A 25,046-nucleotide genomic window follows, 5' to 3' on the forward strand; every position below is an offset into this window, starting at 1 on the left:
TATATATATATATATATATATATATATATATATATATATATATATTTTGTTTGTTCAGCGTTTATAAAAGTTTTTCACAAAAATAAATAAGAAAAATTAAATGTTAAAAAAATTCTGCCTCTTTAATTAGTTACTTTTAGTTGTAAAAGGCAATAATGATGATGCTTGATGTGAATGATATTATTATTATATAATATCTATATTATATTGTATGAATCCTATGAATGCTTATCTGTGCTACGAGATATATTTAAACATTTTATCACACAGTTAACAGTTGCAGGTTGGAGACGGAGATGGAAGCACAGACGGAACTCCATCAGTAACCACATCACTTCTGTCTGTTACCTGGAACAAGCTCCGCCCCTTTTTATCTGTGACTGGACAGGTTAGTGCAAGAAATGTTTTGAATGTACGTCTTTTAATGTCACATGTTTCTTCAGAATAGTGAAACACTGAGTGACCGAGTGGTGTAATGAAGTGGAGATATAACTACTACCCTGTAGTTGATTATTTTCCTGTAACAGCACACCCCCACGTGGTTTATTCCTCTTGTACCAATGCAATTTACCAATCAGTAAATCTCTTTTTACTTTCATCATACAGTCATTTAATGTCCACCAAGCAGAGTAGTTCCTGTTCTCACTTGCGTTACTGCAGCTGTAAACGGTCATTCCCTCACTATCCTCTCTTTATCTATTCTCTCATGAAGTTATTCTGCTGGAAAAACCAATAGAAACAATCGCAGAAATTCTAATGGTTTCCACTACAAATACAATTACAAACCATCAGCTAAGCATTAAAACCATTACCATTATCGGTCCTTAATGGTATCCATTATACATAAAATGCCAGCAATAGAAGGTGACAAATTACCAGTAGAGACCCACAGGGATTGTTACAGTTTCCATTATAACCATTAAAACCATTACAGATTCTACGAGGGTTTCTATTGGTTTTTTTTTTTTCCCAAAAAGGGTAAAAAGACAAAAAACAAACAAAAAAACGCTATCCTGAAGATAAAACTTAGTTGCAGAAAATTTATCAACCGTTATACGTTTATTTTATTATAAAAAAATCTGTTTACGTACAATGAGCTGTTACTATAGAAACCATAGCTTAATAGAATGTTCACATTAATAGGGCAGATTTGTAAAAACATATAGAACTCTTCTACAGCACTTTTGTCTCTTCGATGTTGGTAAGTAACTTGAATTAAACGACGGTGCAAATAATTTGTCCGCCGCAGCCTGCCTTTAATCTTACCTAATTATTTCCCTTAATTGACACACCGCTTAATTGCAATTAAAAATGCAAATGACGGCGCAGATCTTTGATTAAACTCTGTAAGTTCCTTGTTGGTTTGTGGACGTCCTGGAAGATTTGTGTCTGTTGATGCTCTGCTGCAATAAAACATCAGGAGACGCCGTAATTAACCTTAAACACTAAAGAGGATGTGTGTTTTAATTACCGTCCTCTCGGCAGCCATGCAGCGTTCGGCCTTGTCTTAGTGGTAAGTGTGTTATAATACACAAATTACATGCTAATTAGGCAGAACAATGCTTTGGGATTCACAGATTTACATTTGCATATGAGCTAATTAACTTTCATTAAGGACTGGGCTAATTACTACTAATTTCCACGAAGACCATCTCGAGCACGTAGAAGAGATGTGTGCGCGCAGACCCCTCATCTTTTCGTCTTATTCTAGAAGAACCTCGCTCGATACTCGTAATAAATCACAGCTCCTGCTGTCATTCATAGAAAACAATGCCGTTTCTCAGCCTTGAAACTTGAAGAAGCTAAACGCTCTTTATACGATCTTCTGTAATAACGTGCATTTAAACAGCGCTAATTAAAATAAACACCATCCCGGCAGAGTGGTGATCTTCAGCACACTGGTAATGAAGTACATACATATGAGCAATTTAATGAATTATGTAAAACTAAATCGAGCTTGTCAAAAAGAGACTGAAGAAGAAGAGGGAGAGGGGAAAAAAAAGGCCCCTTCCAAATTAATAGACGTGCCAATCATTTGTCTCGAAGGAATTTCTCTGTCCATATACATTAACAAAGGTATATGACTTTTACATCAATCAGATGATAATTGCTTTTGTGTCTGCTGAAATGAAGTTGGCGCTGAGGGGCATGAGCACCACTCCAAAACGCCCTCTTTTCCCCCCCAAAAAAACCCATTTTTAAAGACTTTTGTTTAAGACGCTGATCATACGACAGGCGCTGCAGTTCTCCTCTGATATCTCAATACACTGTCTGGAAAGAGTTAGTTAAAACGTGTGAAGCGGTGAAGAGTGAGCTCTCAGCTTGGAGAGTTTTCCGGGATTTGAACGAGCAGTTTGTTTCAGTCTGGTCGTTTCTGAGGCGCACGTGGAGGTAACGAACCGTGTGTAGTGCTGTTCTCATTAAAAAAAACAAAAAACCCCTGACCCTGAACGGGTGGTGTGATGAACCGGGGTTAGTTACCACCCTGAGGTGGAGTACTTTCTAATATAAAGCACATTTTATTGGTGTTTTATTTATTAAAGGTAATACTTTTGATCCATGTAGTGTTGTGGAACTTCTGCGAAGCTGTTTAGTTCCTGTTCTCTCTTAGAGAATAAAGAGGGACTGGTGAGTGAACTACTGCTATAACCTCTCTCACCCCCCCCCCCCCCCCCCCCCCCCCAAAAAAAAACCCTGAAAGGCAAAGTGTAAACTCATCGATCCTGAATTTGTCAGAAAACTTCTCTAGATCACCAATTACTCTCTCTTTTTTCTGCTTTTTATTAGTAATGCATCCGCTCCATACCGAACATCCCGGTGAATGACGCTGTTACTATAGAAACTATAACCTTAATATAGACCAATCAGAATTCAGGAACTTGAACGTCATCGTATGAAATCCTTCAGAAGTCCCTGTAATCATGTACATATTCACTGTTCAGTGTTATGTTGTACTTATGACACATTATATACACTATATCGTTTTTACATACACAGAATTACACGCAACAGTAATTATTAGACTTGCATCCGAATTGAGTTGATACTTTAGCTCAACAAAACTATTAAATAACTTAAACCAAAAATACATATTTCGAGATGTTGGTCACAACTTGTACTTTTAATACATTAGGCTTAATTTTATTGTTAAAAACACAAGACTTCCTGCTCTTAGACCGTTCAAACGGACTGAACTTGCTTCACTATTAGATAAATGAGTGAGTGCTGTCCTCTACTGACCGGTTTGGGAATTACACAACCTGTTCATAATTCAGACATTGGGTTTTGATCGAAGTTTATTATTATTATTATTATTAAAAAAAAAATAATCTACAATTTGTCTAGAACTTGCATTTGAGTTCCAAAGTGAAAGTTAAGGAGTTAAATCCAGCACGCGATTGAAATATAGTTTGTTCATAGAGATAAAATAAGTACTAGTCTTTTCATCATTAGATTAAGATACACGTTTAAGAAATGAACTGCTGCGTTCAAATCGGCTGCACTGACTTCCAAGGTTTCTGATTGCGGTGTGTTGGTGTAAAGATAACATGCAAACCTATTTTGACTTATAAGTATAAATATTTTTCATGAATGCGAAAGGAAAAAAACTTCAGCAGACTGTTTGGGATGAATATGAAAAATATGTAAAACTTTTAACTTTAGAAGCATTACAAAATTCAGCTCAGGTCTTTAGCCTGGTTAAAGACCATTATGGAAAATATTTCTTCCGCGTTTGGCCTTGTGCATGTTCCTCTGAGGAATTTAATCATGGTGCTTTATTCGTTTGCCCAAACTTCTGAAATGAAGGAAGAACACAGAGCAGTGCCAAGCGACAGTCCTTTATTGCATAGACACCGTTATACTTTAGCGGTCCTCCAAACAGCCTTCGTACACGTTTTACAAAACCCGTGAACATATTTACAGCATTTCTTTTTTTGTGCAAACATGAAATTCTTTGATGAAATACCTAGAAGGCATGCATAGCAGAGAACTTTGGCCAGGTAAGTGAAAACAGCTTTATTTTATTATTGAACACATCACTTGTGTAACACACTATTAATGGAATAAAAATATTATCTATACTACTAAGGATATTTTAGTAATATGATATGATGTTTAAAGATCACACACGCACTCTTTCTCTACAGGTGGATTCTAACAGCATGTAAGTCTTGATGTACATAACTTTGGTGTCGTAAGTGAAATACTTTAAAGAATAATGTTAGCTAAATGTGGCAGTGCGCTGAAACCCCAAATCAAAACACTGATGGATTCAATACAGTTCACGTCTTCAGGCTTTCTAAGCTTTCTCCCGTAAGGATAAAGACGACAATGTCATTCTAATTTTCAGAAAAAAACATTCGTACACATACGCTATATTCCAACCGTAAATTCTCACACCTCTATAATAAAAACAAACAGAACTCGGGTTATGTCAGTCTAATCTAAGCCCTTAAATAGAAAACCTACGCGAAAGCACCAGCTAGACACTATGCTGTTAGGAAGTGTTAGAGTTCCTTAAAATCGCAGCAGTAGTGCACAAAAACAACACTGATCAGAAGACAACAAACCCAAACAGAACAGGTCAAGGGCATGTAAATGATGCAACCCCCGCAACTCCTCCCACTCACCCCCCACAAAAAAAAAAAAAACACAAACAAACAGATGACATGCTGGAAAAAAGGTAAGCAAAGAGAGAAAGAGAATTGAAAATTCTGGAGAGTCGAAATGTTCATGGTGCGTCCTCCTTTAGATGCTGCTGGTGTCAGGCTGAAGCTCCGTAACCGTGTGCTCACACCGGCAGCCAGCAGGATGTCCACACAAACACCAGAATATATAACGAGCTGGCTACGGAACTCGACCGAAACGAGATTCAAGGAAGACAGTCGCTTGTGTATGAAATGCGTCCGTGCTGCAAGCCGCTGTATCGTCAAGTCGGTCCAAAAATAACGCTCTTTCGTGTTTGTTTTAATATCGAAACGCTCGACAGAAAGAGAACGGCGAAAATACCCGCGCTGTCATATTTTGCGTAAATTGAAAACAGGAACATCTGGAACCAAATAACAAGGATAACGTTTCACAGTTCCTCGCTTCTTACTTGCATAGACCTTATTAGGTCACTCACCCTGCCCACTTCACACCAACAACAGCTGCTCCACCCCTTGTTACTGAAATTTAATGACTTCCTGCTTGATGCTGCCGGCGTAAGCGCAGGGTTCGATTCGCCCCGGAGGGATGAGGGACGGGAGCTAGATCAGCTGCCGTGGTTGAGTATTGAGAGTGACAGGACATGACCTTTGACCCACTACAAAGCACCAGAGATGTCATGGCAGAACAAAGACGTGACCGAGGACTCCTTGCATGATGAGCACGGTTAAGTTCAAATGCAAAGAGGATTTCCAGAATTAGTACATTTATAAAAAAAAAAAAAAAGCCTGGGGTTTTAGAAGCAGGTTAAGCGTTTATAAACTTCGTAAGCCGAGACGGCGCTCCTGTTGCCACCTGCGAATGAAAACGCTGGAATGTTGATTAACAAAAGTGTAAATGTGTATAAATACCTAGGTGTAAGATCGTAACCAAAATACTTGAATCTTGCTGGTTAGTTATGTAAAAAAAAAAAAAAAAAATTGCATTCTTTAAACAGAAAAATTAAAGCAAAAGGAAACTTGGCACTTCACAGGAGTAAAAAGCTAGCATTTCCTCTAATGAAACATTTTTTTGGTACGTGAATATTCCCCGCCTCACTCCACAGACACTGATATTCTTTTGATGTCCTTTTTGTGTTAAGCGGTGAGATTGTGTTATATGTGACATTTACACACATAACTTTTTTATTTTTACATTTATTAATTTGTCTGATGCTTTTATCCAAAGTGACTTACTCTCTAATCGCGCCACTGAAAGTTAACCAAAAGACCAAACATCTCGACCGTGCTGGGCTTTAAACTATCAACCTTTTGATGAGTAGCTCAAAGCCTTAGCCACCACAGTAGACAGATGTCTGGTGGCTCAACAGAACCACTCGCAAGTTCACGAGACATCAGGAATTTGCATCTTTAACCTATGCAAGTGGACAATCCTGCGTACAGGTAGCTCTACAGTAAAACTACCTGTCGGAATTGGCCCTGGGAGTCCTGTAGCTTTGGTGGTTTTGGCGGTTTTTCCACACTTCCTGCTTGTTGCCGCGATCTGGGCGAGGCAACTCGAGTTGTAGAAGAGGAACCGCCGGTGTTCTGAAAAGAAAAGAAAAAAATCGCAAGGGAAACAAATCAGGGATGATTTGAAGGAGAATGGAAAGAGTGACAGCAGCAATTTGTGGGATTTCAGAGACCCAGGAAAGTACAGCCAGCATGCTGAAATGAACCAACCTCACATCATGCACAAAGAAGTGATCGATCACATAAAGATCAAAGGAAATCAGTTGGATAGGGAATACCATCACCATGTCAAAAAGCCAAGTTGTAAAGACAAAGAACAGCAACGCATCAAGACTCCACAAATCATAACAAATCACACACAGGACTGAACAAAGAGGGTTCCCTGCTGTGAATTCCACCCCACAGGCACCTACGAAACACATTCACATTGGATTAAAGTCAGTGGTTAGAACGGAAGAACCGCAGAGGCAAACCCAAAGCACCGAGAGGCAGGCGGGAGGAGCTGAAGGTAGAGACCTGTTTAGCGCTGCTGGAGGAAGAAGGCCGAGGAACACAAGGCACTTTGGACTTCTTCCTCGTAGGAGGCTTCTGAGGCTTTGGCCCTAGAGGAGGTGGTTTCTTTGAAGGACTGCTTTCGGCCTGCGCCGTTTGGTTCTCCGTAACTTTTTTGACTTTCGGATCTTTACCGGCAGCGTCGGGGGACAGTCCAGGGTCCATGTTTGTGATCGTGCTTTCTAGTTGTTTAATAGTCTCCTCCAGGCTGTCTAAGGTTTTGTATGCCGTTTGACAGATCTCGTTAGTCCTTCCTGCAGAGGATTGCTGGTTGTTGGTCTGGGATTCAGATGGCTCACTGGCTGAAACGTCAGGACCGGTAGAGTCTATACTAGATTTAATCTCAAATCTCTTGGCTTCTCTTGCTTCCTTCAGCGTGCCATCTGGTTCCTCTTCCTCCTCATAAACCACCACCTGCAACGTCTTTTTTCCTGTTTTTGTACCGGTACGAAGCGCCTGACCGATGGCTGCCAGTTGCTTCTTGGGGAACTTGAACTTAAACTTCTTTTTAGCTTCTTGCTTGGTGTCTTCGGCGAGGTCTACTTGGGATGCCTCCTCTGACTCCACAGAAGAGCACGCAATAAGGTTCTGCTGTTGACCAGGCACTTGGAGATGATTACCACTACCGGTGCTCTCTGATTTAGTACCGGACTTGACCTGATGGTCAACTCTATCCTTGACCGCCTCTTCTTCAATGCTCTCCTCAGTATTCTCAATGATGCGCTCCTTTGAGAGCGTCCTGTCCAGCTCTTCCTCGCACTCGAAGATGGTGGAGAGACGCTTGTAGGCCTGTCGGATATCCATGGGCTCATCAAAGACGATGATGACTGGTTTCTTGCTGAACTCGCCATCCTCTAGGGTGGACATGGTCTCGTCCGTTCCTACTGTAACGGTTTCGACGTCCTGTTCCTTTGAGCTCACCAGCTGCTGGTATTCCCCAGTGGACAGAGCTTGCACTTTGGTTTTAGTGATCATGAAGGCGATGTTATCGGGTAGAGGAAGAGCCTCCTCTTCTGGAAGGTCAGGGCTCAAGCTGGCCTCCTCGGTGTACCCGGTTCGACCTCTCGATGATCTCATTACCACCTGCTGATTGTCTTCCTGGTAGCTGGTTTCTTCTGATAGCACCAAGGTTTCTGGGCGCACCAGTGATTTAACCAGAGGAACCTCGGATCCGTTGCTGGATGGTTTCTCAGAGGCATGAATGAGATTTTCAGAAGAAACCAACTCCTGATTCGCCGGCGTATTGTTGATTCCCTCAGACTCTTTAGGAATCTTTGCTTCATCTCCATCACTGCTGATGTCCTTCTGAGGTTCAGGAAGACTTGCGTACATCTGAGTGTCCGTCGACACTTTCAGGCTTTCCTCTACTGATTTAGGGGAATCTAAAGTCATGTCAGATGGCGTTAGTACGTTCGGCTGTTGGGTAAAATCAGGAGAATTCGGATGCGCCACCTTAGATGAGGAAACGACTCCTTCTCTGGCCTCGTTTTGGACTTCAGATCCTCCGAGTGGATTGTCGCTGGGTGTTTTTGCCGTGCCAGTGATGTAATATATGACCTGATGATAGACAGATGGAGATTTTTAATGTGATGCAACTTAAATAAATAAACACTAGATGAAATAATGAAAACTGAGAGAAATATTTTACCCCAGATCCTGGTGAAGCATGAGGAGAGTGTTTTCCATCTTCACCGTGGAGAGCGGTGTTCTAACATTTTTTTTTTAAAGACAGAATGAAATGCGCAAAATCTTACATTCAGCAACAGATTTAAAAGCTACACGTTGATGCAAGCGTGTAATAAAACAACAATCGGACGCTTTATCCACACATTCTTGGTAGAAATCATGCAAGCAGCCTGAAAATCAGACGAGTCTGAAGAGGAAATGAGACGTTAATGAATTTTAAATGTTTTGTCAGTGGTTTCCTTAATGGGGAAAGAAATGCATGTTAGCATATTCATTTAGCATTCCAGGAAGACCTAGAAGATCGAAATGTTTAGATCTAGATGCCATTTCCATATTTCCAATGTTATATAAAGTGTGCTCAGTATTCATCAACTTGCAGCCTTTGAGATCAGATGGTGCGAGGCGAGACTGTGGAACTGTAAACGGATGTAACTCTGAGAACGCTGGTTGAAATTCTGGAAATCTAGCACCATAAACGCTCCAAATAATGCTGAAGGAACTCTTTAAAAGGAGCCAAAATTGTTCTCAGCTCCCGAAAACGTTCCTGCGGTGGATAAACTGGTAAATTCGGGACGTAGAAGGAGACGAGAGACACTCGGGACACCGCGGAAGACCGCACAGAATAGACGTAAGTTTCAAGACACTTTAGTTCGGCAAATGTTTCATGCAGTTAAAGCACTCCTTGGTCCATGGAGGAGCCGATGTGTGAGGGTGGGGTTAGGTACACTTCAGCAAACCAATGCAAGCATGGTTAAAGCCAGATCAAGGCTGGTTAAGTGTTAGTAATGTTGGTTAAAAGGGCGTTAAGGAGCATCGATAAGGAGCATCGATACGGAGCATCAGCATTATGGCGTCGAGCAGCTAGGGGGTGCTAGTCTGAATCTGTTACCTTTGGGTCATACGAGGAAAGTGAGAAGGATGGATCTGGGTCTGGGAGCTCGTGGGTGGTCAGGTCAACAATGTATCTGGGCTCTAAGTCTTTAACTGGGCACTTCTCAAACACCTGAAGTGGAGTGTGTGTTAACATTACACACGGTTAGAGCCATCAGAACTGAACAGCGTCGATTTCTGTATTTAATTTCATATATTTACCACACATTGTCCGATCAGAAGGCTGCTACATTAGCAGGCAACACGTCTAGCCATTCAGAAGACAATGGCCGTCTGAGAGTTTCCTTTTACTGGTCTAAGAGAACTCGGTGTATTTTTGAGCGGCGTAGCTCCTACGTGAAATGTGTAAAGTTGTGTAAGGGAAATCGTGAGAAATCTTCAGCTTCATCTACCACTAGAGGTCAGTAAACACCAAAATATGATACTGGTTGTTCTTTTTTTCTTTCCCCACTTTGCCAATACTGACGGTTGTTTTTTTTTTTTTGGTTTGTTTATTTGATCCGGTGTTTTCGTGTGTGCAAAATTTACACCTATTCACCTGCAGTTCTGCCACGATCTTATCTTCATCGTGTTCCTCTTCCTCCTTCTCACGTGCGTTGACCGGAGGAAGTGCACGTGGTTTGGGTTTCAACTGTGGACGAACTCGCTGGGGTTTGGACTGGAGAGCCTCCTCTTCCTCCTGATGATAAATTAAACTGGACTGACACCTCAGTGGTGTTTACACTCGCGCGCTCTCATTCTGACTTGCGTCTTTATACTTTATGTGAAACTTAATGTGTGAATGAAAGCGCGCTGAAATAAAATTAGGAATGTTGAGAATAGCGTCAAAGTAGTGCACGATCTGCGGTGGAGATCCTACTAAACACTGTGCTGTAACCAGCAACGCTTACATTTAAATGTGCAAATGTTTGTGCACCCACAACGCACGTATGACTAATCTTTCAGTTGAATAAGTCCATAAACCCTACATAAATGCCTCCTTACAAAAGAAAGCAATTACAGATGTTTCGAAATGCATTTACTTTCTTTGCTCTGGTTACGTCCCAAACCAAACCGCATACGATTATATACAGCGTGTGGTTTGAGACGTAGCCCATGAGACTGTGTTATGTATTTTTGGAAATTTGTTTACTGTTTATGAAATGCATGGAGTAAACAAACAAACGCCCAGGACAGATTTGTACTCAAGGGACGGCGTAACATTCATGCTCGGGTTGGTCTGAGATACATGTCTGGGAATGTGGCTAAACGAGGTCTCGCTCACACACACACACCTGAGAGGGGGTGGAGTCCTTGCGAGTGGTGTAGATGACCTCCCCGGAGCGTCCGGTCGTCAGTCCTGTCGCTGAAAGGTGGAGTCTGCGGGGTGGGGCAGGGGGTGGAGATTTGTTTGCTGCATCCTGATGGGTCGTTGCTTGGTCCACGTCGGCTCGGTGAGGCTTCTCTACAGGAGGTGCACGAACACACTCCAAGTCGGTTTGGACCGGTTTATCTGCTACCGGTTCGGCTGGAGCGGTGGCCTCTGTTTGGAAACAAAAGCATGTTGAAAACAACGTAGAAGGCGTTAACGGCCGAGCTGGGGGTGCACGTGTTTCATTTGGGAAGGTGTGATTCTAATATAAATCACACAACAGTTCACTAAACATTAGAGACATGACATGTATATAGAAACGGGATTACTGACCCGCGGGATAACGTACATTTAAAGCAGTCAACAATTCAAAATGATGTTTTGATACGACGCAGACGCAACCAAGCCGTGTGATGATATAAAAAATACTGCAAGAAATATTTTAGCAAGCCATGTTGGAGCAGAATTATCAATAGCAGCAGTTAATCAAACTTCGGTTCATTTCTGAGAAAAAGTACTAAAGACACCAACTCTCTTTTCTACAGAGGAGGCGGGGCTTAATTTAGCTTGTCGTTGGTTGCTGGACTCAACCAGGCACAATCATTTCTCCTCCTCTGACCACGCCTCCTTTAGTAAGACTAAAGGCACAGAGGCCACACCTCCGTCACTGACAGACAGACACTCACAGTGTCGAAGGCGGCTTATTTACAGTCCAATGAAATTTCGCGGTATGACAATTGTGGGACAGACCTGGACGTGGAGACGGAGGAGTGTCCACCTCGTCAGGTCGGATGCAGGTGATATCTGAGGGTCTGCTCTTCTCCTGATCGGTCAGCTCCAGGTCAGGTATATTCTTCATCAGGGTGGCTTGCGCCTGCTGTAAAATGCGCTCCATATCTGCCTCCTCCTCGGCCTGTCTCCTTCCCACCGCCTGCAAGGACACGCCCACACCTTCAGACCTCAAAATCTCTCTGTGCATGACAGACCGGTCCGAAACTTCGGCGGTACGATAACCCTACAACCCAGCATCACGTTTTCAGCTCATCACGCTGTTAAATTACTAGGGGGGGGGGGGGGGGGGGGGGGGGATGTCTCTCTCAAATCAAGGAAAGAGGAAAAGAGGAAAAGAGATAAAGAGAACGGCTAAGTCCAACATGTAACGTGCAGCCACAATGACAGCTGTACGCTAATACGGTTAAAAAGAGAATAAAATACAGAAAGAAAAGAGAAAGTAAAAATCAAGATTAGAAACAAGGAAAGAAAGTGAGAGAGAGGAAGGAAGGAAATAACGGGCGGAAAAAATACAAACAGAAAGAAAACAAAGACAAAACTAAAAAGAAAGAAAAGAACACAGACAGAAAAAAGAGAAAGAAATACAAAGGGAAAAACAAAGAAAGAATAACAGCAGTTAAAATAAAACAATGTACTGGGGATTAGACATGGAAGTGATGTGAGGATTTGAGGTCAGGAACTCGCCGCTCCTCACCTCGTCTCTCTCGGCGGTTCCTCTGCAGCTCGGTGGCTCGTCCTGGACGTGATGGACGTCGCCGGACTCCTCGCCGAGTCCTCTCTTCGACGCGGCGGGGGCGTCTCGGCTGTGACTCGGGATCAGCGCCGAGCTGCAGGACCTCTGCGCCATGATGGGAGAGGAGGAGAAGACGGAGACGAGCTCACAGTGGGCGGGGTTAGAAGAAGAGGTGATGGTAAAGTGGGCGGGGGCTGAGGATAGACTCTGCTGAGGTGTGGCCGTGTCTCCGGTCAGTCTTGGGGAACCGGGTGACTCGGGCTTCATGGAGATCGGGTCAGTGCGGAGGGAGCCTTCTGTAGCAAGTCTGCTCAACACACAGGGTACCAGTGTCAGACAGACACACTCACACACACACACACACACACACACACGTCTACAGCGTAACAAAACATCCTCTCACATCTCCAGGTTAATGGATAAAATAAATAAAAGTGACCAGGAACGGTACAGTGAACACTCTCTCTACTAATGTGATCATGAAACATGGGATTATAAAATTTGGATTATTATTCTGTGTGTGTGTGTGTGTGTGTGTGTGTGTGTGTGTGTGTGTGTGTGTGTGTGTCCTACATCCTGAGGCTGCTGAGAGTCTCAGTCAGGGTTTTGACCCTCTTCAGCATGTTGTCCATCTTCTGAGGTTCCTCCTTCAGGAAGCGCACGGCCTCCACCTCCATCCTCAACACTGTCTGCATCCTCGACTGCAGAGCTGGGAACTCTCCTGATCACACACACACACACACACACACACACACACACACACACGGGCATGACTATTCATGAACAAACTTGTTTGTGCTCTCAGCTGCAGGTCTTGCCGTGAAATGTTTGAATATCACAGGAATGTTAATGAACGGAGCTCCTACACAAAACGACGAAGGTGGCAGGTCTTTATTGTAGTTCTCCGTTATCGCGTGAGATTTAATCTCACGTCCACGCCATCACGTGTCTCTGCTTACCCTTCAGTGTGGCGAGCGTCTCGCCGACCTTCCTCAGATTAACCGCTCCGTCCTCGACGTCCCGCAGCGTGACGGGTCTCTGCGCCTGAGCCGAGCTGGAGTTCCTCTTCAGCTGCTCCACGTGTTTCTCCAGATCCCTGTAACGACCATGCAGAAGATTAACAGTCCTGCAGTGAAGACAGGCACATAATGAAGTTGCGTGCTTTCTGCATGAAATAAAGTCACTAAATAGCAAAATAAAGCAATAGATTAGGCCTGGGTTTGCTTTGTACTTTATTAACACAGCACTGCAATATAAAATGATGAGTTTTTATTACAGTTTTTATTACAGCGCTCAGTTCTTTGCCACATGAGCACAAGAGAAGGTTTTCTAAAGCTCATAAAACGTTTTACTCGTGTGCGTTAATAACACAGCTGCTTTAGAACACGCCATTAGGCCATATTAATAATAATAATAATAATATTGACATATCAATCACGCATTCATGTTCCGTTCATTCATGGATTTTGATGAAATTATTCCATTGTCTCTCTCATGCCAGTCCACTAGGTGGCAGTTTAACGCCTTTTAATGACTTTTTAGCCCGCTTGAGCGATTTTCGTTTTTTTAAAAACAAACAAAATGAAACAAGGTTAATCACTACACGAGTGATTTATAAATCTGTATAATCAATTTTTCGCTGTAAAAGAAGTCAAACAAACCTGTAACGAGACTTAAACCGCACACGACTTCCGGATAAACCGGCTGGAAGTCGCCCCCTAGTGGCAGTCGTGTTTCATTTGCGGTCCAGAACACACATTAAAACCTTTACCGGACTGCACATAAAACATGGGGTTTAAAACAAAAAAACCTTACATTTAATTTACAGGATTATTGATGATCTTGCTCTAAGCTGGCCTTATAACATCACACAGCACATCGGAATGAAATAAAGCTCGGATTCAGTCAGATCCGGATTTTTCTGCTGGTCTGCAAATGATATTTTAGCTCGATGCTCTCCGAATACAGCGAGCGATCTTCATGTTTATTTCCCGGTAGCTAAGAGGAGATTTATTGCAGTGAGACAGGCGAAGGAGTTGAAACCTGTTAGACATGTTTGGAAAGTGTTTACTGTGGCAGAGAGAGAGAGAGAGAGAGAGAGAGAGAGAGAGAGAGAGAGAGAGAGGTTTGGGTGTGTAGGACTGAAGGGTTCGCTTCAGGTACGAACAACTGCCAAATATCTTCAGCCGAACGGCCGCTCGATCAAATCTAATAAAATGTGTGGAAGCTTCATCAAGAGTTTCCTGCCAAGAGAAAAACTCTCACCTGCATGCATTTGTCCTGTCTGTGAGGTCATTTGTGACTGACGACACAAGAGCCTGCTCTCTCACACACACACACACACACACACACACACACACACACACACACACACACACACGAGCCTGCTCACACACACACACACACACACACACACACACACACACGAGCCTGCTCACACACACACACACACACACACACACACACACACACACACACACGAGCCTGCTCACACACACACACACACACACACACACACACACACGAGCCTGCTCGCGCCCGCTCACACACACACACACGAGCCTGCTCACACTCTCACACACACACACACACACACGAGCCTGCTCACGCCTGCTCTCACACACACACACACACACGATTTTCTCATAGCGTGACGTGAGTAAATAACGTGTGTGTGAGAAGAAGATGCCTGTTCGCCTTCAGCTTGGAGTCGAGAGGCCTCGGGGGGAATCTGAGCTCCAGGCCAGAGAGACAAATCCCACTTATTTGATTGTCAAACACACACGGCTTATGGTTGCACAATCAACCCGCGTGTGTGTGTGTGTGTGTGTGTGTTAGGAACAAAACAGGTGGAGCTCTGAAAACTCTTAAACGGATTAAATTTTGTATTTTTTTTTACCGATTTTTGGTAAAACGCTGTTTTAAAAAAAAACTCTTATGAACTTCAAGAGATGGAAAGACGGGTGCTGCTAAAACAAAAGTGAGAACCGGAACATGTTTCAAAACATTAAGCGTAACTGTACGTGAACTCGCGACCCGCTGGCCGTGTTAAAACAGTTCCAGGTTATTTGTTCGGGCTTCTCACCCCAGCTGGAGCAGCACGCTCTCCTCCATGACCTTGTATCTGTGTCTCTCCACGTCCACCTCCATCCTCTGCTTCTTCAGCGGGTCGTCCAGCAGCTGCAGCTTCTCGCACATTCTCGAGGTCAGTTCCTCCTCCGCCTGCTTCAGCATCGTCCTCACCGCCACCTGGTTCTGCAGCTGGAGACCACGCGCCAAAACAGTCAAACACAGCGTACACGCGGGTTCTCAGACGGAACAAACAGAACTGTGTAAAACGGAGTGATCGTAGAGACGCTCTTGCCTCCGTCTGGCGGATCTGATGGAGCTGCTGGCGCAGGCTGGAGACGTTTCTGTGGAAGGTGGAGAGGAGGCTGCCGAGAGACGGGTCTCTGACTGGAGGGGACACGGGATGCTCGGACTGAAGAGGGGGGCTCTTACACACAGCTACGGGGGAGACTCCTGCACACACACACACACACACACACACACACACACACACACACACACACACACACACACACACAATTCCTCAAAGTTGTCTGTTTCCTGTTTACTTCTACGAGAACTCACTCAGATCAAATCAGAAAGAACACAAACAACAAGCAGGGTCTGCTGAGCAGTGGGTGTGGCCTTGTACGCATACATCAACTCAACTCAAAGACACGCCCCATACATTTTAAATACTAATAAAAACACCGCCCTTGCACTAAACATCGGAAAATACACACAAATAAATAAACACCGGTGTTTCCTTTTTACTATTTTTGCACTACCATATATGGACTCGAAGACACGCATGTATTTACATACGGTCTTTAGTACACGCCCACATTCTCATATATGGTCCTCAACCAGGATACACCTTCATTTCCATATACAAACCTAAGGACACACCTACACTCTCTCTCTCTCAATTTTTTTACTGTAAAGGCACGCCCACTCAGGGCACGCCTATATTTCCATATATGGACTCAATGCAATGCCTACATTCTGGTCTGAGCTTCAAGCCACGCCCCCCAGAGAGAATCACAATTTCCTTTTTCGCCAAAGCCCTAACTAAACATGCTGAAGTTAATTAGAATTATTGCAGAAAAACGGCACACTTCTAATTCATTTTAATTAATTATATCACTAATATATATTATATATATATATATATGATGATAATGGATACTAACCGCCGCTGTTTGTGTCTTGAACGAGAGACTCGGAGGTCAATTTCTCACTGAAATCAGAGAAGTTTTGTCTGTCAGTTTTACAACACAAACAAATTTGAATAGAATTTATGTTCACTTAACGCTGAGGTGTATTTGTCACGATGCTGTTGTGTACCTCGCGGCCTCTTTTCCTCCGCTGGAGTTCGTCCCTTTGAGAAGCGCGTGCTGAACGAGACCAGTGAGACTGGCTAACCGCTGCTCCATCGCCTGCATGCGCTTGCTGAAGGAAACGTGAACCGCAGTTAAAATGGACAACAACTCATCTAATGCCGTTCTAACAATCCCCTGAGCAGCTAGCAAAGATTTATTTACTCCAAATTTACCCCAAATCGAACTTGTTTAAACTTGCATTTGAATTTCGTTTTTAAGTAAACATTTGGTATTTGAATGCATTTGAATATTAATTAGGTTTAAAAGATTTATGTTGACGAACTCCAAAGACTTTTCACGCCGAGCTTTTTCAGGAGTTCAGGACTCAACATGTCGTCACATTTATTATTTAATTGACTAGCTGTAATTTTAGGGATTTTAGCGGTGGCCATGCTAGCAAACCGTTCTGGTGTCCCATACTGCCCCCTAGTGACAGGCCACATTTCTTACAACAAGCTACAAAACATTTGGGGAACACGTGTTTGTATGGATTTGTTTTAGACAAGCAAATAAAAGTAAAGCAGAGGATGTTAAATATTCAAATGTGGAATTTCACCTTTGAATACGTAAATATAATGTAAATTAGACTAGTATTCGAATAGCTAACGAATATCCGACCATATAATATAAATCACTTTTGAGGTACAGCCACATCTTTAAACTACGTTTAAACTAAATTCAGACTAATCCTTGGCCGAACTCTTCCTCAAGAGTACCGATGAGACAGCGGGGTTGTATTTCCACCGCTGTGGTTTGGTTTGATGTGGGTGAAGAAAATATTAGCTTTGAGTTCCAGCCTGGAGAAAACACCAAAGCAAACTTCCACATCGTCTGTTGTTGACAACGCAAATAAACATGCTTACACAACAACACTGTCTCTTCTTACAAGGTCCTGAAGTAGCGAAATGTGAACCGAGCCTCACCTCTGAGGATTTGCTGATGTTCCGAGCCCCTGGAACGGTCTTTCTCCGTGCAAATCTGCGTACACGGGGGACGCCAGGTTCCCTCTGGGCCTCGCTGCCAGCTCCAGCGTCCCGTTGCTCTCCTTCCTGAAAGATCTCCGCAGAGACGACGTCCTCTCCACCATCATGTGTGCGTTCGGTCCCGGGTGGATGTCGATCATCCTGACCTCGTTGACCCTGTGGGGCGAAGGGGGCGGAGTTTTCTGATTTTTCGGGCTCAGCGGGCTGTGCTGGTTCTCGCTGTACTTGCGAGATTTCTGCCTGTAAAGAGAGTGATGGGGGAAGACGGCGCCGTCGGGGGCGTCGGACATGCTCAGGCGCGCCTCGGGAAACGCGTACGGGTCCACGTCCTCGTCTGGTTTGACATCCCGCCGCTCCAGGATGGCGCTGGAAGACGGCGTGCTGGACACGCGCTCTCGGGGAAGTGTGGCGCCGGCTGGCATGGTGCGAGAGTTGTAGGAGAACCGCGATGGTGACGTGGGAACGGAACGAGCCAGCGGTGGAGACAGAGGACCCTGGATGGGACTTTGGGGCGCAGGAAGTGTGTGACCCATCGACTGTCCACCAGCCTGCTGCTGTCTGGGGCTGTACAGCCTCTCACGAGAAACCTGAGAAGACGACGCATGAAAGTTGTTGTGTTTAATTCTAGCAGCAGATATTCCACTGATCCAGAACACGTTTTTAGATCCGACACCAGCACTTTATCATAAACAAACTGAACGTAAATCCGGATTACAACTAAATTCTGACCGCTTAACTCGGCCAGTTCATCGTGCTAGGTTGTTTTTGTTTATTATTTGTTTTTTTAATCTCCACTACAAATACCTACATTTATACTGTAATCAAGAAATCCAAGCTCTATGAATATCCCAATAAGAACGCCTCCACTACAGAATGCCCCACCCCATTTCTCTGGTAAACATGTGATACAGGGCCTGTATTTGCATACTGAAACATGATTGGCTCTACTATGTTATGACACAATAACCCCAGCCTGTCAAATACTAACTCGTTTTTTCTGATATTTCTTAAAAGAATACAGCGAACCACCGCTGTAGCACAGTTTTCACACTTTACACATCTGTTCACACGAATGAATTTAATCAAGAAGGAAAATTTACACGCCGATGTTTCAGAATGAAAATATCCTCGCAGCTTTATCTGTGCTCTAAATAAAACTTAGATAGCAGTACATCAGCATTTAAACGTACTTCGTGCTCGTTTCCTTCACACCTTCAGAGCGTCCGCGTTGTGGCGTTACGGGACCGATCGCGTGTTGCGCGTTAGTTTAGCGAGATGTACACGAGCGTGTGCAGCCGGCGTTATACACACCTCCATACCGGAGGATTAACGCGTCTGTGGGAAACGAGTTTTGGTGCAATTAAAGAAGCTTTTAGTCTGAAAAAGCGGCGGTCCTCGTCGCAGGCGTTCTGCTCTAATGAAGATGAAAAAAAACGAAACCGTTTCCTGTCTGAACGACTCCCTATTCACATGAATAACCAGCTTTAGAAACCGAACAGAACCCGGCTCTTGTGTCGTCGTGATTTCGGCTGAAAACAGAGACGGAAAGACAACAGCGGCGGCTCTGCCCCGACCTGCCGGAGCCGAGCGAAACGCAGAGCGAAACGCAGAGCGCCTGCAGGACAATCAGAGCTCGGCGTAAACCCGGCCTGTCTCTCATCACCTCCAACATCAGAGCCACCGGAATGTGTCTGATCATGCACGACGACCCGAGACCAGCTCACAACCGTCAGCCGTGTCACAGAACACGCGGGGAACGTTACAGCGGGGAGTGACGCAGCACAAACGCTGCACTTCAGACCGCGGGGAGTCCTCTGCGTGATCTCTCTGCTGCGATGACCGAGCGGTCAGACGTCCCGGAGCACAAACCTGCAAATGAAAACCTCCTAGTGCTGAAAAGACATCTGGAGCATTATGAACCTCTTCTTTACAATTAAAGCCATTTTACTTTCTCTACTTTTATTTATATTTGTATCATTAACATTTTATAAATATTTTTAAAACACTAAATGTTATTTTTTTCCCCCTGAACTATAACTCCGTTTTATCCTAATTTATTATTATTATTATTATTTCATCTTGAGCACTTATTTATTTTTCACTTACTTTATTAATAGTTTCAGAATGATTTATTTTTAGATTTTTTTTTTACATTTTTATTTTCTCTATTTCCTTACGATGTTCATTTAAATTGATTTTGTCCTTAATACAATAAGAGCTGCATCTTAATGTATAAAATTCATTACTGTAGTTATTATTATTATCAAACAACAACAACAACAACAACAACAACAGTCTCCACATTGATTTTACAGAAAACTAAAAATCAGTTACAATTAGAAAATCTGTATTTATTGGTATAAAAATGTAAGACAAAGGAAATCCATTTGTAAAAAGTCCCTACTGCGACATTAACAGACTTTTACTGTCAAAAATCTATTTTTTAATTTAAAAAAATATATTATTTTTTGTTTTAAAGATTCTACATTTGTTGTTGCTGGTTAGCGGTATGCAAATGAGCTTCCTACAGACTCCACCCACTGGATGTCACAAACAGCATTTCTTTCTTTGATAAGATCTACTATAATACATATAAAACAAAGGAAGGGGCGAGTCAGTGCAGCGCTTCTAACGCAGAAGAATCACCCATAATCCTCGGGGGAAGGCGTGTTGCAACAGGTGCTTAAACTCTGCTGCACATAAACCACTCGGGTAACGATTCAAGTTTCTCATGTGAGCGAGAAACACATAAAACACGCTTGTAAAACAGTGCGATCGTTAACACATCAGCGTGCGGGAGAAGCGGTAAAGCTCGTGGAAAAACTCCCGATTCAGTGTTTGGGTTTATCTCGGACACGGGACCCTGACTGAAGCCGACTTCGTGCCTTAAACGCCTCGTTCAACCCCCTAAAGAGATTTAATCCACAGCTGAACTGCTGAAAGACGCCCATGAAACGCTAGAACCAGACAATGAGCCGTTTAATGAGCCTCACGAACAGGTGTGTGACGTGAACAAGCGTGTCGAAGCACGTACACGTTCGTCCGTTCGCTTTGAAAATGTAATGCGGTCTAGTTCGGCGGTGGTGATGGGCGTGGCAGGAACGACACAATGACGATAAGTGATGACAACACGCCATTTATTCTTCTGTAACACGTTTAATAGTGACAAGAATTTCGCCCCTTTTCAGCGAGTCAGATCATTTAACTCGGCTCAGGACGACTCCCTAAACGACTCATTGGCATTTTGTCGAAGCTGATGTTCTCCTTAAGGAAGACTTCAGTCCTATAAACTTTCCTAAACACAGTCCGTTTTATTTTAAGTCTTGAGAAAGCTGAGGAGCTTTCGTCTGCCCAATGCTAATCACAATGCTGCTAGCATGACTAAGCACATTTTCAGATGTAGCACATTCCAAGAGTGACGTAGTTAATACAATCACAAAACTAATCCATATTAATGACCTTAACCAGCACACTAACTCTTTATAAATGTATCCGGGTCGAATTATATGAATTTTTAGGTTAGTTAACATTACTAGCTAGCTAGCTAGTCATTACATTATATTCCTAGCTAGCAAAACATCCCTTCTTAGCATAACTTCAGTGTTTTCTTAATACAGGATGATAAATATGTAACGAAAATGCTTTGATATGTTTGACAGCTTAACGGCGGTCATGTTTTTTATTACAGTCAAGGATGTAGCTGCTTGCTAGTTAAAATAATGTTCACTTATTTTCTTTGCTTGCTCGAAAGATCTGTTCTTAAGGAAACAGAACGTGGAAACAGCTAAATATTACTCATCTTTTCTATATTTGAACGCGATGTTAATTTCCACACGACGAAACCTTTAAGTGAGGAGACGTTTAATAAATGACCCCCCCCCCCCCCCCCCCCCCCCCCCCCCCCCCCCGCCTTCTGCAGGAACCTCGGGTTTAAATACGGCAGCTGGAAATATGCTAACAATCAGGAACATTACTGTCAAGCTAACGCGACGTTTATGCCGTACATCACGAGTTGGGTTTTAAATAAAGCTTCAGGATCTGTAACACACTCAGATGGTTGGTTCAGAGACCCGTCTGCTGTTCCTGGTGAAGTACTGCTGTAATGCTAGGTTTGATAACATCACATTGTGCGTGCGCTCATTAGTCAAAAGGTCAAAGTGCATGATCTGACTCACAAAGCACACTCTTCCACGAATTCCAGTTAAGGATTGGGAATAACCGAAGGGGGAAAAGAAAAAAAAAAAGTCTGATCTGGCACATCATCCCGGTAATATAAAAACATTTTCAGAGACATGTTGGAAAATTTCTCTTTGCCCTTTTAGTTAATCGTTTAAAACTGGTCATTACGCAGTCTGTTTTTTTGGCGAATCAGCATCTGGTGTCGTGTCATTCCTCTGTGTTTGTGTGTGATGGTTTCAGACGAGAGCCAGACACACGCTCACTGTTATTAACTACAATTTGTGGTAACGCTGCGTCCACAAGCGATATCGCTGGCGTCTTTTAACTGCCCGAGTATCAGACATGAGAAAAACAGCAGCCTGAGTCCAGGACCAAAAACCGCTTTCATTTCATTACATCACGACTTCGCCATATAATATGTTATCCCACGATGCTCCTGAATGCTGTAGATTCGAATCGTTTCTATAGTAACAGCTCATTCACAGGGACTCGTGCTGTGGTGAAGTTTTCTTCTTGTAAGGAGATGTTTATTTAACATTTACAGAAGGAAGGAGTCTCCAGTGTCAGAGCTTTGTAGCAGTCAGAGGTAAAGCTGGAACGTTTCCACACCTTCAGGACAGAGGAGTGTACGCTTCTTTACGGTAACACGACAAGCCGACATTTTCAGACTTCAGTAAAGAGAATAAAGAGCGGGCTGGCGAGGGAGCGACTGTTTATAGCTGCTACTGTAACGTCCGTGAGAACAGGAACTTGTGTCATGATGTTAAATGTAGCTATAAATGGATAAAAGTATGACTCGTTGCTCTGTTGGACGAGCTGTAGACTCAATCTCAGAACCGCTGTGTCGGGGACATCGCCGATTTCTTTATTTTTCTGTTAACATTTTTTTTCAGCCCTAAAATGAGCGAATTAGCTCCGCCCCTCACTGAAACAGAAGCTAAAAACCGTTGTACCTTTCTTAAAAGGGTAAACATGTCATTTTAACATACGAAGGGTGGCGTGGGTGGAGAATGGTTTCCAGAGGTTTCTTGTCGGCTGATCTACTGATTTTCCGGTATTTACCAGAATTTCTCTGCTTCCTTTAACGTAAAATGGGCGGGGCTAAGATCGGACGGAACTATCGTGAGCGTCATCCTTGCAAATCACAAAGCTGATAACACCATAATTCCTGCTACTTTGTGCGACGACGTTAACGTGCTTCTGTTTAAGTTAAAAAAAAAAAAACAGAACAGAACAGTTAACCTATCTATGCTAATTATTATTATTTATTTTTTTTATAACTGATGAGATTACAAAAGCACAAAAAAAAAAAAAGTCATGACTTTATGTGCAGTCGTGCGGAGCGATACGATGATACGAGACGATAAAACGTTCCTGTAAAGTCTTTACACACGGCTTTCATTAGACCACAAATAACAGCAGGCCTGGTTCCAATTACGGCGCTTAATCCGCTCCACATGCTAACAGGAATGCTAATGCCACTGTCTGGCCTCCTGAAGCCGTGTGTCACATTTACTGCTCTTAAAGGAAAGGAACAGTGCAGCAAAATACAAGATCAAGACTGACACTAATTTCCTTTTTCTGTTTAAAAAGGCAGCTTGATGACATCATTACAAAAAAAAAAAAAACGTTATGATCATTGCGGTGCTGTTGCGCACCTGGTGTAGAGATATAACAAGATATATGCTGATATAAACATATCAGTAGGAACGTGTCATCGTTTTGGTGAACGTTTCACTCACCCTGGCGTCTCCGTTGTTGTTTCTCGAGTTGTGATTAAAGGCCTGATTGGGGTCTTTGTGATAAACCTTCAGGTAAGAGTGTGGCGTGACGTTCCTGCAAACACAAAAACGCAGAAAGAGGTCAGTGGCTGCGATTCGGAATCGGAATCACTTTCAACACCGAATGAATCAACAACAAACTCACTGATTCAATCGAGTATTTTGACACACATGAATTAACTTTAATAATAACACCTTATAAAACGTCATCTGATCTCAAGCATGATCGCATCAGGCCACACCCACAGGGTACATCGTCATAAAAACATTTAAATAAAACGTAAACCAATGGATGAATCGTCTTCGTTATGAACAGTCCGGGAGACACAGCGTCAAGCTTTAAAGTCCACGTGAAGTGCCCCGAAACGTGTAGCATTATTCAGTGTGTTGACCTCATTTTCCCTGAAACAGGAAGTCAGGGCGGGGCATATCGAGTGGCCCCACCCCCCTTTTAAAAGGACCAATAGCATTCAGCTTACCTCACAGCCAGGAAACTGTTAGGGGTGGGGCACTTCAGATTCTACAGGGCATTTGATTTGACAAAAAATCCGACGAGAAGCTGAAGTGCGTTATGATGTCATCAAAACCGTCGATCCGTACCGGTGGAGAAAGACACCGTAGATTTGGTCATTGTTTTCGAGCTCACTAGCTTATAGATCGTATGATCTATAAAAGCTCAAGTGATCCTTCGCGAAGCCCCGCCCCTTGTTTCGACATTCAGCAAGCTTTCGAGCGCTGTAAGCAGACTTTAAGATTTTAAAATGACACGCGAGTATTATCGTGGCAGTCTCTTCAGTGTTAGTACGTGGGGGGGGCAAAAACAAACGCGGTTATGGTTATTACGGTTCTCCTTATCGCAGTTCCGTCGTGTCTCAGCTACACGTGATTCTAAATTCAACACGGGTGCTGTTTTCCAGTGTCTCTATCTTCGAGAGAAATCAGAGCAGCTGGTGAGGGAGCGACTGTTTATAGAGTGATAACAGGAACGTTCCACATTAAATGTAACTATAAATGGATAAAAAGTAGTGTTTCTGTGTGAGGCTGCGTGCAGACAGTGGTCCACACCCTCCTCCGCATCGTCCCCTGCGGCTCACACACCAGTCCGACAGGAAAGAGAGAAAGATCCAGCGTGCGTGCGCGTGTGTGTGTGCGTGTGTGTGTGCGTGTGTGTGATTGTACGGAGAACTGGGTGTGGCTGTTTGTAACGTTTGAAAGTTATGGGAGCAAACGTGTGTCAACACACGCCCGAGCCGTCTGTCAAAACACGTCGCTGTTATTGTGACAGACACGAACGTATAAACATGGCGACAAAATGGCAACACTGTAGGTCTACGCTGAATAACCTGCAGCTGCAGAATACAGCAGTATATTCCATACAATTCTACACGGTGCATGAAATATAATACAGATGACTCTGGTTCCAGCTTGCACTGATAACGAGCAATAAAACACTTCACGTCTCGCTGTTATGAGAAAACAATCAACGACAGGGTGGTGTGATGAAGCAAAG

The 25,046-nt window shown here is 43.4% G+C and overlaps 1 protein-coding gene across 8 annotated transcripts in view; it reads right to left on the reverse strand.

The window, feature by feature from the left end:
- Positions 1 to 3,823: 3,823 nt before the first annotated feature.
- Positions 3,824 to 25,046, reverse strand: part of si:ch211-207d6.2 (sickle tail protein homolog) — a 60,649-nt gene continuing 39,426 nt past the window's right edge. For 5 of the 8 annotated variants that reach the window (XM_047162592.2, XM_017495559.3, XM_017495558.3 and 2 more), the window contains 17 exons: positions 23,498 to 23,591; positions 17,517 to 18,163; positions 16,559 to 16,663; positions 16,405 to 16,451; positions 15,528 to 15,685; positions 15,249 to 15,424; positions 13,123 to 13,259; positions 12,737 to 12,884; positions 12,125 to 12,470; positions 11,389 to 11,569; positions 10,562 to 10,809; positions 9,826 to 9,966; positions 9,286 to 9,399; positions 8,359 to 8,418; positions 6,675 to 8,267; positions 6,111 to 6,233; positions 3,824 to 5,502 (listed from right to left, as the gene is read on the reverse strand). In XM_047162592.2, coding sequence (XP_047018548.1) covers positions 5,455 to 5,502; positions 6,111 to 6,233; positions 6,675 to 8,267; positions 8,359 to 8,418; positions 9,286 to 9,399; positions 9,826 to 9,966; positions 10,562 to 10,809; positions 11,389 to 11,569; positions 12,125 to 12,470; positions 12,737 to 12,884; positions 13,123 to 13,259; positions 15,249 to 15,424; positions 15,528 to 15,685; positions 16,405 to 16,451; positions 16,559 to 16,663; positions 17,517 to 18,163; positions 23,498 to 23,591 — 4,366 coding nt within the window. In that variant the 3' untranslated portion in view covers positions 3,824 to 5,454. The remainder of the gene's footprint in view (positions 5,503 to 6,110; positions 6,234 to 6,674; positions 8,268 to 8,358; positions 8,419 to 9,285; positions 9,400 to 9,825; positions 9,967 to 10,561; positions 10,810 to 11,388; positions 11,570 to 12,124; positions 12,471 to 12,736; positions 12,885 to 13,122; positions 13,260 to 15,248; positions 15,425 to 15,527; positions 15,686 to 16,404; positions 16,452 to 16,558; positions 16,664 to 17,516; positions 18,164 to 23,497; positions 23,592 to 25,046) is intronic. The other 3 variants (XM_053673706.1, XM_017495561.3, XM_053673707.1) reach the window with 3 other exon arrangements.

Source organism: Ictalurus punctatus, chromosome 20 (assembly GCF_001660625.3).
Source record: "Ictalurus punctatus breed USDA103 chromosome 20, Coco_2.0, whole genome shotgun sequence".
Classification (NCBI taxonomy): Eukaryota; Metazoa; Chordata; class Actinopteri; order Siluriformes; family Ictaluridae; genus Ictalurus; species Ictalurus punctatus.